The following is a 14,073-nucleotide window of genomic DNA, read 5'->3' as shown; positions in this document are numbered from 1 at the left end:
TGTATTTCCTTCTTGCACCTAATGCATGTAGCTAGTCTCATGGCTCTTTGTGTGGGACGCATGCTTGAATATCAATAAAAATACTCCCTTTTTTAGATGAAATGTCTCTCTCTTTTGCTGTTACGAACTAGAAGAATTGAAATGTAATCTTTAGTTCTTTCTTCCTTAGTGTAGTTGGAATGCAATATAGCAGAAGTAATATGTACTTTGTTTCCATTTTGTAAAAACAAGCATAGCTTAACCTATTTTTCAGCCAGAAGCGAAAAATAGGTAACAGGAGGTTCCTAAGATGGATTATTGTAGGCTCACTCTTGAGCAAATTGTTGACCTAAACTCGGTAAACAATCCAGAGGGAATGATTGATGATGGAAAGATACTTGATCTTGAATATGTTGAAAAGAGAGTTGACGAAGCACCACTTCCATCAATTCAATGGTCGCATAAGGAATGCACTTCCATTCTTGATAGATTTCAGCCTATCTTAGCTAACACCAATACTTGGCTCAAGGGTAACGATGTTAGACTCATCAAGATCAAGGTTGGAAAAGAAGATGATTCTACAGAACCTATCAGACTCAAGTGTGAAATCAAAGTAGACAAAAAGGAAGGTGCATCATCTTCAAGTACAAGAATCAAGTTGAAGGTTAACAAAGCAATGGTTCTTCCTCCTAAGGAAGTGACAGTTTGAGGGAAAGAAAAGCCTCAGCTTCATATTCATGTAATTGATGTTGAAGATCCAAAGGAAGAACTACAATCAGATAATGCTCCCGAGTCACCCAATTTGGAGTCACCTCATGAAGTTCCCCCTCAGATTCCTCTAGAGTTACCTATGTCTTCTCTTGATGCGAATGTGGATGCTTTTTCCACTGTTCATATTGTTCCTGTTTCAACGGGTGAATCTCCTCAAAGAGTCATTCCGATTTCAGCTGCAGAGCCATCTCTTGATCATCTTCAAGGGCATTTAATGAATATCTTTGAGGATAATCCTGCTTATGCCCCTTTGTCAGAAATTGATAATTCTACTTCTAGTTTTGATGAGTTCATGTTGTAGTCATCAGGACCTTTGATTAAAGAGAAGTCTATAGTTGTTGTTCAAACAATAACTTCTCCCAAGATGACGATTGTTGTTCAAACAAAAACTGCTTCTCCCTCACTTTTAGTCGTTGCTCAAGGTGAATTGATGACTTTACCTCCATGGCTTAGTTCTTTTACACTTAAAAGAAAGAAGCAAGAAATCTCTCCTGACATCTTTGATTTCCAGCATCTCAAGCAATCAAAACCCAAGGTTGCCAAAAGGGATAAGATGATCTCGAGGGTTACAGTTGATAGTAACAGGATGAAGGTGGCTGAAATTGTTGAGCCAATTGTTGACAAGCTGCAAGAAGAGATGCAAGGTGCTGATTACAAGATCACAAGGGTGGAGTTGGGCAAACAAACACATAAAATAGTCAAACATGATGCTCAACATTTTGTAGCCTCATTGGTGCAGCGGTGTGATGAACTTCTAACAAAGAAGGTTAAGATAGAAGAAGAAAATGTGCAACTTGTTGCAACAATCCAAAAGATTACCAAGTCTTCAAGTGAAGGGTACAATCCTTCAACTTTCACAAGTACACAGGAACCAGTCCAAGGAGTTGAAAGAGTTGCTCAGAAGGTACAACCATTAGACTCTTGGGTGGATCAGCTTCATGATCTGTGTGCGCAAGTGCTAAAAGACATTTCAAATGATGATTAAGTTGAAGACCATTGGAGAAAAGTTGAACGAGGCCTCCAAGACTTTCAAACAGAACCTAGAAAGGGTCGAAGGTAGCTTGACGATTTGGCACAAGATGCCTCAACAACAGTTGAGTGTTCTTCAGGAGCATGACATTATTCCTTCCAGGGTCATGTATCTAGAATGTGAAGAGCTCCTAGAAAACAAAGCCCTCGTTCTCAAATCCCTCATTGATGATATTGATGACGCTATGAGATTGCAAGTTGAAGTATTCCAAGGTGTTGTTTCTCGCTGTGAGAAGGCCTCTTGCAATAACATGGATCAAAATGGGGAGTTGCTACCAGAAGAATAAGTTTTCGTAGATCTACAAATGAAACTTCATAATGAGTGGAGTAAACAATTTTCAGCTTCCTCGATTCAAGTTTTAATGAAACATCAAATCTTCTTGCAAGAAATCCAGTCCACTTTGGAGAAGAACAACTCTACGCTTCTTTCGTGCCATGATACCATTGTGAAGACCATGATTGTTGCCAAGAACACCCACGAGCCAAATCCTGATGAGCTACAAATGGTTATCCTGAAGTTTGAAGGATTCATGTCTAAACATGCTGCAACTTAAGTGTTTTTCAACACTTAGTTGTATTTTCAGAATTGTAATTTCATAGTTGTAATTTCCTTTTTGACAAGTTTAATTGTAAAAGCATTTTTGTAAGATGCAAGTCATCACTTGCACTTTTGTAATTACAAGTTGGCTAGTTACAAAGTCGATTTAGAATAGGACTTGTAACTTTGAATAAGTCTTTGTTAGTTGTTGAATAAGTCATGGCGTTTGAGACAATCTCTCAAGTTAGCTGGGATCCTCCCAACTTTTTCTCAAGACTCCTCTCCTATAAATACTTGAGGGGGTCTATTGTAATTTTTATCTTTTTAAAAGCAAGCAAGTAAACTCTGCTAAAATTTGCAGCAAGAAAGACTTCGTGCTTCTTATATGTAAATTGAAGTTGAAAGAAATAGAAGAATATTGCTCAAAGATTGAGACTTTGAGCTAGATATCTTGAGTTTGTGTTCAATATTATCTTTCTTGCTAGTGTTTCTATAAGAGTTTATTCAAATTTGATTTGCAGACTTTGTGTTGCAAGTATTGGAGATTAATATCAGTTAGAGTAGATATTTTGTTGAGAGAGGTTGTAGGACTTTATGTCTACACTTGTTCTTGAGAAAAAGTAGAAGTAGATTTTGGTGATAACAAATAGTTGGGAGACTTTGAGTTCACACTGATTCTTGTTGTTTTATGTAGAGAAGAATAAGATAGACTTTGTACTGCCATACTTTGTTCTTATTATCATTAATTTAGAAAAGGGTAGATAGGACTTCACATATTCAAGACTTTGAGCTTGATATTGTTGTCTCGTCCCGAAAGAAGTGACGGAAGTCTTTGTGCTTTCAGGAAACTTCATTTCCTTTCTCTCACTTTGTTTTATAAGTTGTTACTGCTGTTATTTTCAATTGCTATCACTTTTCTATGAAGAGAAAAGAATATAGTTTTTCTTGAAGGAAGAAGAAAAAACTGTTGTCTCATCCGTTTTTAGTTTATGAATAGTTTATAGGTAGGAGGAGCCTTCCCTTAATTAGGAGAGTATCATACTCACACGCTATGGCTAAAACCAAAATTTTGTACATTCCCTTGGTGTACAAAATTTTCACCCAACAAGATGCAGGCTCCTCTGAGCTATAAACTTATAGTTGTTTTGATATTTGTGTGGAACATTTGATGTCATGGATTTCATATTCCATAAGTTTTGTAATATTTTTACATTTGACAATATGACTATTTATATATCTATGTTTGCTATTTCCTTCAGCTACAATTTGCATTTACACTAATGTGATCGATGTATACATGTGTATGTGATCAAATGAGCTTCTATTTGATGATGTTATTGTGTATTTAATGTTAAAACTTAATTTAATAAAAGGTGCATGAAACAAGTTTTAAATCTTTAGAAATCTCTAAATTTCTTGGGTTTTTCACTTTGTCGAGTCCTAGCCGAGTTTTTTGGCCAAGTCTAGAGTCCTGAGTTGAGTCACCCTTGCTGAGTCCGAGTTGAGTTTCTATGTTTTGGGCTGACCCCCTATACTTTGGTGCCCAATTTAGAGTTTTAAAAAGTGCCTTAAATACATGAATTCACATTTATTGAGTGGACTGACCCTTGATATTTATGCACCCCTCCTTGCAAATTGAAATTTCAAATAAATGTTTTTCAAAAGGGGCTGACCCTTATTTGGTTTGAGCGCCCATTTATGGGGAAGGATTTTAAATAAATTATATAAAAAGCTTCCTGCCTTGGCCGACCTAGAAAGAAGAAGTGCATTTGTCGGTATAAATAAGAGATCATTTTGAGCTTATTTCATCAAGCAATTAACAAATATCATTCCTACTCATAGCAGATCTAGAGCAGATCTAAGGTGAATGTTACAAGCAGAATTGAAGGCGAATTATTGCAGACCTAAGAGCCGAATTTAAGGGGTGAATTATTGAAAATCTATGAGCAGAAAATATTGAAGATTACAAGCAGATTTCAAGAAGCTTTCTAATCAGATTTGTGAAGAAGGATCAGATCTGCTTCAAGAAGAAGATCGAGCACTTATCACTTTATTCTTTTGGAGGTTGTTGCCTCATTTTCAAAGATTTTGGTGTCTCTTGCTGAGTTGGTGCTCACTTGTGGGGATTAGCGTCTCCAGTGGGTGGGTGCCTACAAATCATCTAAAGGGGACTGGTGTCTCCTATGAGTTGATGCCTACGAAGACTGTAAGAAGTTTCTAATACAAAAGCAATATTTTGTCATGGTTTTCTCTCACAAGGGTTTCCACATTAATCGCTGTTCTTCTTGTGTTTCTACTTGCTTGATCTTGCATTTGTGGTTGATTAAGTATTGTTACGGTGATTAATTAAGTTTTGAAAAGTAAAAGTTTGTTATTATACTGATCCACACACCCCCCTCTCTCCGTATAATCATGTGCTCTTCACTCTCCTCACACATCTTCTTATACTTACATTTGTTTCAGGACTACCATTTTAGGTTTTCCCCTATCTGTTTATTTCTTCTTCTTGTTTTCTCTGCTTTATTATGTTTTCTTGAAGTATAGGGCCCCATTTTCCCTAATACTTACTATTATAACAGCTTTACGTTCCAATCCCTTTGAACTATTTCTAATCACTCCTGAACATTACTATAGCTTCTTTCATTCTTTCTTTTTCTTCAATGGAGGAATTCAACAAGAGGAAAGAAATCGATCAAGGTATAAGTCTTGGTTTAATGAGGCAATTTGGAGGCTAGATGATGGCATGTCATGATTGGTTATAGATAATAGCAGCAGAGATTGAGCCATATTAACACGCTTTCTTTTCACAAAGTTGAGAGTCAAAAAAGCATATATCAATATCAACAACCAGGACGGCAAAGAAAATCTTGCATATAGTTCTAAGAGGATAGATTACAAATATACATTAAGATCAGTCAATGGAAAAAAAAATACATTGCAAATTGGCAGAGACAAAAAAACTTGGGACCAAAGGAAGACAGAATTATGCATCGGCATCATAAAGCTAATAAATGGCTGAATGAAAAATCAATGTATAGAGACAGATGAGTACAACTTTAGGAGCATTCAACTGAAGCAACTGTACTCGTAAAGACATTTATTTTTTGTGGAGACATTCATTTCTGTTCTAGATGAATGCTCCCCAAGATAGATACTTCTTACAGTTATCATGAGATGCATGGTATTCTTCTTCAAGGTAAAGGTTTTTATCAATATACAAAGAACCCCACTACCTGGAGACTCTCAGGATTTGAATATTCTCATATTAAGATGGTCCCATAATGTGGAAACCCTCGTTATTTAATATCATGGAAACCCATTTTTTAATACCTTCATAACATGACCAAACTCTTTTATTTATTCTTCAGAATTCTTACAAACAATAAGAACATATTCATAACACAAGAAGATACGTGCATACTACCTCTGAGTCTGACCAGTCTCTTCATCATCACCTGGTTCTTCATCAATTACTTCGTAACTGCAGAATGTATGGAAATAAAAAATCATAGTCCTTAATTGACAAAGACATGCATGTCATAGGACGAAAATAACATGTTTCTAATCAGATTATAACAGACTGACTTTGCTGTATCCTTGTCAAAACGAGTCACTTTTACTACTATCCATTCATCTTTATCTGCATTGTCAGGTGTAACTCTTGCTGCTACCTGAAATAGAATGGAACAAATGCCTCTGTAAGCATTTGACCATGTTGGCACTGAGCCTTATGCAATATGTATCAATAAGTCGTTACCTTATTCAAGTATAATCATTAATTGCTTCTATATAGAAGATAATGTCCCAATGCTTAATTGTCTATTATCACTGACATAGCATTATTTCAATCTATATGAAAAGAATACCAGGGCATGGAGGTTCTTCCCTTCTGTTACCAGCTGTTCTATGGTAAAAGAACAACACAAAGATGGAAAATGAAGTCTAGTGAACAGCCAGTTACATATCGCTCTCCTTCTGAAAAACAATTAAAAAACTAGTCCCTGAATGCAACAATTACCTGATCTCCAACAGCAAAATTCACATGTTCAGCCGGTGTTCGTTGCGAAACAATTGATGAGGCCAGCCTTGAACAATCTCTATCTGCTTTTACCCATCTTCTCTTCTGATCACTTGCTTCTTTTGATATGCAGATAAGCATCCCCAAAAGGAATTTGACACATGGTTATAATTAGATAATTTCATGCTAATCTATTCAAATAAAATTATTTTTGCAGCTCTCTCCAATAATGGGAAAATTATATGCACATGTGATTATAAACTTTTCCTACATTTTTCTGATTGAAACTCATGCATAATATTATCAAACAAAAGACAATGATAAAATGCTGCAAGTATTAGCATAAAAACTGCACCTGCAACGAAAGCATAAATTACAAATTTCCTGTTACAAAATCAAAGAAAAACCATGCACACAAAAGAGAGAAATACCAAAGCATATTAATAGCTACAGAATATGGGGGACGAGCTTTTTAAAGAAGTAATACTTGGTTCAGCAAGTAAAAAGTTAATAACGTCAAATCACCTTAATCATTTAACATTTTCACATTCATTCAAATTTTCAACTACTAGAATTCTAGTGTATTACAAAATGAGACATGGGTTAGTGCATCATACTAAATATAGTCATAAGGGTAAGTATATGTTTTTTAAATTTGTAAAAAATCTCTATGTACACCTTTTTTCTCTTATAAGTTTCCTTCGTCTCAAAACTTTCTTTTCTTCCTTCTTTTAGGATCTTCATTATGTCTAGAAACTTCTTTCTATATTTGTACTCTATAAATACATAATAGAGTAAAATGCATGGTATATACAGTTACGGCTAGTTCATTTGCGTTCTTTCTTGCTTTTAATCATGCTCATATCGATTCACATCAAAGCATGGTGATTGTGGTCTCTAGCTACAAACACTTAAAGGGATCCATCATTTACCTATATGCTTCTCCTAATCAAGGCTTCAATCTAGTTTCCTTGAGGATTATTACATCTTGGCTTCCACTAAATTATATCATTTGGTATTAATGTATGTTGATCATGACATATGTATCTAGTCCTCTCAAGGGTTTCCATCTTTTACCCTTACCATGTCTAACACCTTTAGGGCCTCACCCAATCAAGGCACTGGATCTAGTTTCCTTTAGGGTTTCTAACTCTTACTTTACTCTAGGTTTACTCTCTTCATCAACCTTCAGATTTGAGGAGTCACTTAAGCATTGCTGTTCTACTCATTTTGCTGTTTTTTTATAAGTTCAGAAAATGCTTCATTTTGCAAAGCAATTTTTTTCTATTGGAAACATATAATATGTAGAGATCTACAACCTTGACAAGTTTGCCTTCAAAATTTGTCGTACTGTCTCAATAGAAACCCAAACTGAAAAACACAACAAAATTCATATCTTGCAATTTAGGTAAGTAAACCAAGCATCGCTTACTGCATTAAGAACATTTGCATAGCTACATGACTATTTTTTTTTTTAGACCACTAGCAAAAAAACTTTGGTGGATAATGTTTCCTAATCCTAGACCTTATCCAAAATAGCTCCAAAAGCTAAAAGGTAATTCTTCTTATAATTCTTATAGAAATTTCAAATTAGTGAATCTTAGCATTCTTGAGCAAATATTTGTCAATTATTACCAATCAATGCACAAATATGTGATTCTTAGGGAACCTTGCAGATGCCTTGACCGCCTTCTGCAATAGCAATTTGCACATAGGCCACTATGTTATCATGTACTACCGTGCACGAAGCCCATTCAAGTTATTATCCCATCATGCACTACCACTCATGAATTAGCACAATTGTGCACATAACATAGCATAGCCAACAATATGTGATACTAGGCATATTCAATACACTCCTTCAACGACCAGAATTGAATGTCAACAATTAGGAGTCTCAACTACCAAGTAGTTCGAAAGTCAAGTGGGTCAGTGGCATGAAATATTTCATTTTCTTCTCTTGTTTTGTAATAGTTTTGTACATCTATTCACTTGATCCTTCACATTGGAAGCCAATGATGGATAATTGCATAGTGTAGGCCAACCAATCTGTGATGTGTTTACCCATTTCTAGTCACCAATCCTCCCCTTGCTATTAGTAACATCACTATTCATTTCTAAATTTGAAAAGAAATAACACATTATTGCTAAAAGACTTTCACGCATCTGATTGTGTGTTGGATTACTTATTTTCTTTTCCCATGCATAAATTATAACCCTAATTCTTCACTAGGATAACATTATCCCTCAAAGCACTTGGCATCTAGGTCATTAGTATTACAATAGTGTTTTTCACATGCATGAAAATAAGGTTGTCCACTTGATTCAACTTATGAGCATCTAAACAAACATCATAGCAAGAGCAAAATGGCAAACACACAAAAGTAAACATCATAAGAGTATATAGACATTTGAAGGATAATCAACGATGCCCTTAAGGCACAGCACTAGGAGCTCTTTGGACAACTCCATGAACTCGTGTTAGCTTGGACCAATGCCACAACTTAACAAATAACATCTTCCTGCACAAACACAAAATCCCTTTAGAGTGCAAGCCAACTTGTATATCCCGACATTTAAAGGAAAAATCAACACTTTAGTGTTGGATAAGTCGGTGTGACAACTAGAAGGATATTTCTCTATTAATTATTTAAGTGATATACAAACGATTTCTTTTGCAGCATTGAAAATGTCCATTTTTGTGTCCCAGGAATGGAAAACACTCAATGTGTAGCACAGAAGGGACCATAATCCAATTCAATTCCTTTGTTAGCAATTTTCAAGAGGAATACTAACCCTCCTTAGATACTATGAGGATGAGTACATGAAGTTCTAGTAGTTGTGTTATCGTAAGAAGCAATCAAGTGAAGACTAAACCAACAAGTTTCATGACACCTTTGTGCACCTACATAAGAATAGCCTAAGCAACACAAAATACTCAAGTACATAAGCTGGTTATCACCTTCCATTTGTGCATAGTTATTCTTGACTTTAGAGACCTTGGATAAGTATTTTGCAACACTTCCAAATTGAAACAAAGAACAAACTCGAGCATAATCTTTCCTTATGAAAGAACAATCCAACACTAGAATCAACCTCAAAAACCTTTGCAAAAGCAAAATCCCCATACGCAAAAGTAGCAACAAAGCACCAAACTATTCATACAAAACTCTAAAGCTCCAACATCGTCTATGTCAAGGAAGGACAAGAGCAAGAAGAAACAACAAAGTGATAAATGGTGACATTGCAATCAAAAAAATTGTCACAATGAGATTGAATGTCATGCACAACAATTACTCGTTAAATAAGCCATATCAAATCTCATCCAAGCCAAGGAGACTTATCAAGAGGCATAGTGTCTAAGCACAAACGTTGTGACCATAGACACTTCAAAGGAATGCAAGCACCTCTTCCATATAAAACAATGAGTCAACAAACAATGAATGCATGTCATCATCAACAACAGTAGCCAAAAGAACATCATCATGCAAGATGTAGGCAAGCACTTAGGTCCTTTCATTGAAGCACACTTGAGACCATACTCTCTTGCATGATTGCACCAAGGTAAGGATATTTAGGTAAAACACCAATGTTTTTCATGTATGCATTCAAACCCATCAAGGACATAGTCACTTGTGATGTCACATTGCTAAAATTTTGTGGCATACCATTTGAGAGGCTATATGCATATGATCGTGATGATTTCTATCAAGAGAAGCCACAACAAAGGACAATTCCATCAACAACTACTACTTCAACATTAACAAGTCTTCACTAAAGACCAAAATAGTCTTAATATCTACAAAACAATGCCACAAAATCATATCAAACATGCAAAAGTTCATGCCTCTCATTGTTCAACTAGAGACACTTGTACAAGAAATCAAACATGTTTTGGCATCCTGCATCATGCAAGGCTGCACAAATATCATCATAGCAACAGTTCAACAAGGTATTACAACAATATAAGGATATCTTTTAGGAGTGCAAAGATCTTCCTACACGTTGCACAATACAACATAACAATGATTTGGTTCCCAAATCCCCTCTTCCAAATAGTCCCTTGTACAACATATCTATTTGGGAGAATGACTAAGTTAGGCACAGAGATCAACAGCCAATTGAGCAAAGTTACATCAAACCTATCACTTCTCCATGCAGCAATTCAATAGCTCTTGTGCTAAGGAAAGAACATGCATGCAACCTCTGCATTAACTATCACACACTCAACAAGATCATGGTCAAAAACAAGAATCCCATACCACACATAGATTACCTCTTGAACCAACTCCACAAAGTGCAATACTTCATTACAAATGACCTCATTAACAATATCACCAAGTATCAATTCATCCTAAAGACATATGGAAGACATCATTTAAAAAATTCAAAAAACCTAGGAGGAACTATATAAATGAATGGTTTTGTCTTTTGGCCTAGCCAAAATACTAGTGGCATTCATGCACTCAATGAATGACATCTTACGACCCTTCACCAACTCCATCATTATTATCATCTCGTATGACATTCTCATTTTCAACAAGACTTAGTGTTGACGTGTCTAAAGTCGCATCGCTCCAACTCTATCCGGCCAACGCAGAATAGAATGTTCTCGCCGAGTATCCTATCCTCTCTTGTATAAGGAAGCCCTAATGTTGTTTTTCATCGATCAACGGGGACAACCTCAAGGGTCCAAATGTCAGTTCTTGACTGCGGGATAACTCAATGGTCCATGTGTTTTGCTGGGAGCACAAGGGGCCTTCGTTTTGCAACAAGCTAGCCCGCATCCTACGGTGTTGCGATTCTCAAGCTGCGAAATAAAAGCAAAAGAGAAGGGTTTAGGGATCCTAAGGACAGCGATAAGAATGACTAGTGTAGCGGGTAAACGTATTTCCATTAACAGATTCTTGTTTCGCTAGAGACACCCTCACAACTAGACAAGAACAGTGCAATCTCCAAGGGATGAAGGATTTTCAGACCAGAAACACTCATTTAGGCACCCAATTCTGGCGCAGCCTAAGACGAACACCTGCACTTGAACTAAGCACAGTTTGGGTTCAGACTAATGTAATGTCCCCTTTTCTAGGTGACATGAGATGAGCAAGGGTTGACCTACCATTCGAGGTCCCGTAGGTCAATGACATGCTTAGGGGACTCATTCTGAGGGTCATGGAGCTTTACAGGGGCTCTATGAGCCATTTTGGACCTTCAGACGACAATTCCTATTTTTAAGGGAGAACTGGCAGTTGACTGAATGACCACCTGGGGGACCAAGGAGTAGAGAAGGATCCTTTTGAGTAGTTACAGGTGTTTGGAGAGAGCTTCCTACCTTTTAGGGAGATTCCCTACTTTTTAGGAGGTTGTGGCAATTTCCATATTGGAGCTGACAGTGGTGGATAGAGACTAAGTGAGGATATTCCGTGTTTCGGATTTGGTGTTCTAACAGAAGTAGACCAGTTTGGAGCAGTTCCTTAATGTTAGGAGGCAATTCCTACATTTGTGGAGGCTATTCCTACTATTTAGGAGGTTATGACAATATCCAGGGTTGGGTTTCCATGAGACTATTCCTTGGTTTCAGTTTCAGAAGATTTGGGTATGTTTCCTAGTTTCTAGGAGCATCTCTAGATTAAAGGGATAAGACTACCAATGGATCCATGATTTCCAACTTCAGTCACAGACAGGTGGCAGGTTCCGTTTCAGGCTTTTGGAGTCATTTGAGCCTTCTGCAGCTATTTGGGTTATATTTTTAATATATTTAAATATTTCCTAAGTTAGCGTTTAATTAATTAAATAAGGCTATGTTTATCGCCATTTTGGAGTAATAAGGGGTTTTTGGCTTCATCTGGATGCATATGCCCATGTGTTATAGCTCGTTGGAAAGGTCTTGAACTTTTCTAAATGTTTCCCATTTGTCAGGGACCCTTTTGATGAACGGAATTCTTTTATATTAAAAAAGTGGCGTTTTCTCTATACTTGGAGACTAAAAAATGAGAAATAAGACTTTATAAGCCTAAGCGCACTTTTCATACACTTTTAGGGTTCGAGCTAGAGGGAAGGAGTTATAAGGAGATGGTAACCTAATTATCAAGCATCTTTTACACATTTTCATCTTTGATTTGGAGAATTTGCTCTAGAGAGCGATTTAGCATCTGGGACGAAAACCCCAGGGTCTTGCCTGTCTGGGACGTAGCCCCCAGCACAGTGGTTATTTGGTTCTTGCATTCAATTTTCAGTGCCTTAGAGTTGGTACGACATCTTTTCTGGAGGGTTCAGTGGACAGAGTTAGGGTTTAGCATGGAGATTGGGGATTCCAGCCTGGCATCACCTAACAGCCTTACGGTTGTACTTTGCAGCCATTTCTCTTCCCACGTGGAGCTATGTAAGAGATTTGGACGTTTGCCGCAGCCTCCTTCTTTATTACAGTATTCACTCTTCATCCAGGTTGGACTCATTGCTTATTGTAATCTTCCTGGAATTGTTTGGAATCACTATCTGGATAATTATTTGATTTAAATAATCAAAAATCTGCTTGGTACGATTCTGATTTGGCTGTGTATGAACAATTATTTCTAGTACTCTTTTCATGTACTTGTTCTTCAAGTATTACTTGCTGAAAAACTATTAAAACATAAAAAGAATTCAACCTTCTGCAACTTCTGTCTATTTCTAGAAGATTATAGTAATAAACAGGAAATTCAATTAAAAATAATTAAAAGAACTACAGCAGATCAGCGAAGGGATCCATCGGGGATCTTTCAACTAACCATGCACGGTGACCTACAATCAGCAGGCCCCCAATGGTATGAACCTGAAATGCATCAAATACCCCTCCACATTTTGCCATTAAAATCACGGAACTCTAATTCTAACTAGCTGAAAGAAACCATGCAAACAAAAGAAAACAAACACAACAAACACCATATTTCAATGTTCGTATATTTGCTTCCGCTGCCATTACAACAATTTCAGCAGCATTTCTATGCTACTCCTAAAATTTAACCTTCTACAAAACTTCTAACCTATTCTAACTGAAATCTAACAGTCTAACCCTAAAAATCTAACCCTTTACAAAAGAAAAGACTCCGCCTTTTATAGAATTTACAAACTGAACTGACGGCCTGGATTGACTGCATCCAAGGGCCCTGATCAGCCCTCTAGAAGCATGGCAGCTTTAACCCATGCCTACTCAATTCTCAGTCATCCACCCGACCACTCTCCTCAGCTACCGACCACTATTTGACATTAATTCAGTACTCCTGGTAGTTGGGAATAACTGACTTGGGTACCCTCATTTTGAATTCATTAGATAGGGCCCACAAGCAATTGTCTTTTTACAATAAACAATTTCAACTCTCAGAAACTGAATTTCTGGAATTTCTTCAAGCAGTGTATCCTTTTGGGAATGCACATTTTGTAGCATCCTATGTGTTCTTTGTCTTCAATCTCGTTTTCCAATAGTCTGGTGATGGCGCAGTTCCCAATGCTTCATCGATGATCCTGCACTCTACATCCTCGCTTCCCGGCTTCACTCATGATCAGGTCTTCACCTTGCGTTGTTTATCTGCGAATAATCAATTTCAACTTGGATTAATCACTTTGAAAAAATTAAATAAATTAATTTTGACAAAATTAAATTTCTTTTAAATGTCCCTTCATACTGAATGTAACTCGCGATTTTGGCTCTTTATGACATTTTGGGCGATTTTCTCTTTAAAACGCGTTGTTGTCCTCATTTTTG

At 36.7% G+C, this 14,073-nt stretch overlaps 1 protein-coding gene across 3 annotated transcripts in view; it reads right to left on the bottom strand.

Moving 5' to 3' along the window:
- The window catches only part of LOC131042462 (SAGA-associated factor 29 homolog A), a 215,044-nt gene that overhangs the window by 126,926 nt on the left and 74,045 nt on the right, over nucleotides 1-14,073 (bottom strand). For 2 of the 3 annotated variants that reach the window (XR_009105261.2, XM_057975745.2), the window contains exons 4-6: nucleotides 6,336-6,454; nucleotides 5,903-5,988; nucleotides 5,742-5,798 (exon numbers count right to left, since the gene is read on the bottom strand). Coding sequence is in view for 2 of the 3 variants with exons in the window: in XM_057975745.2 (XP_057831728.1) it covers nucleotides 5,742-5,798; nucleotides 5,903-5,988; nucleotides 6,336-6,454 (262 nt within the window). In the remaining variant the exon portion in view is untranslated. The remainder of the gene's footprint in view (nucleotides 1-5,741; nucleotides 5,799-5,902; nucleotides 5,989-6,335; nucleotides 6,455-14,073) is intronic. The other variant, XM_057975746.2, reaches the window with a different exon arrangement.

Source organism: Cryptomeria japonica, chromosome 1, assembly GCF_030272615.1.
Source record: "Cryptomeria japonica chromosome 1, Sugi_1.0, whole genome shotgun sequence".
Lineage (NCBI taxonomy): Eukaryota > Viridiplantae > Streptophyta > Pinopsida > Cupressales > Cupressaceae > Cryptomeria > Cryptomeria japonica.
The sequence above is the reverse complement of the archived record's forward strand: the minus strand, read 5'-3'. Positions and strand labels throughout refer to the sequence as shown.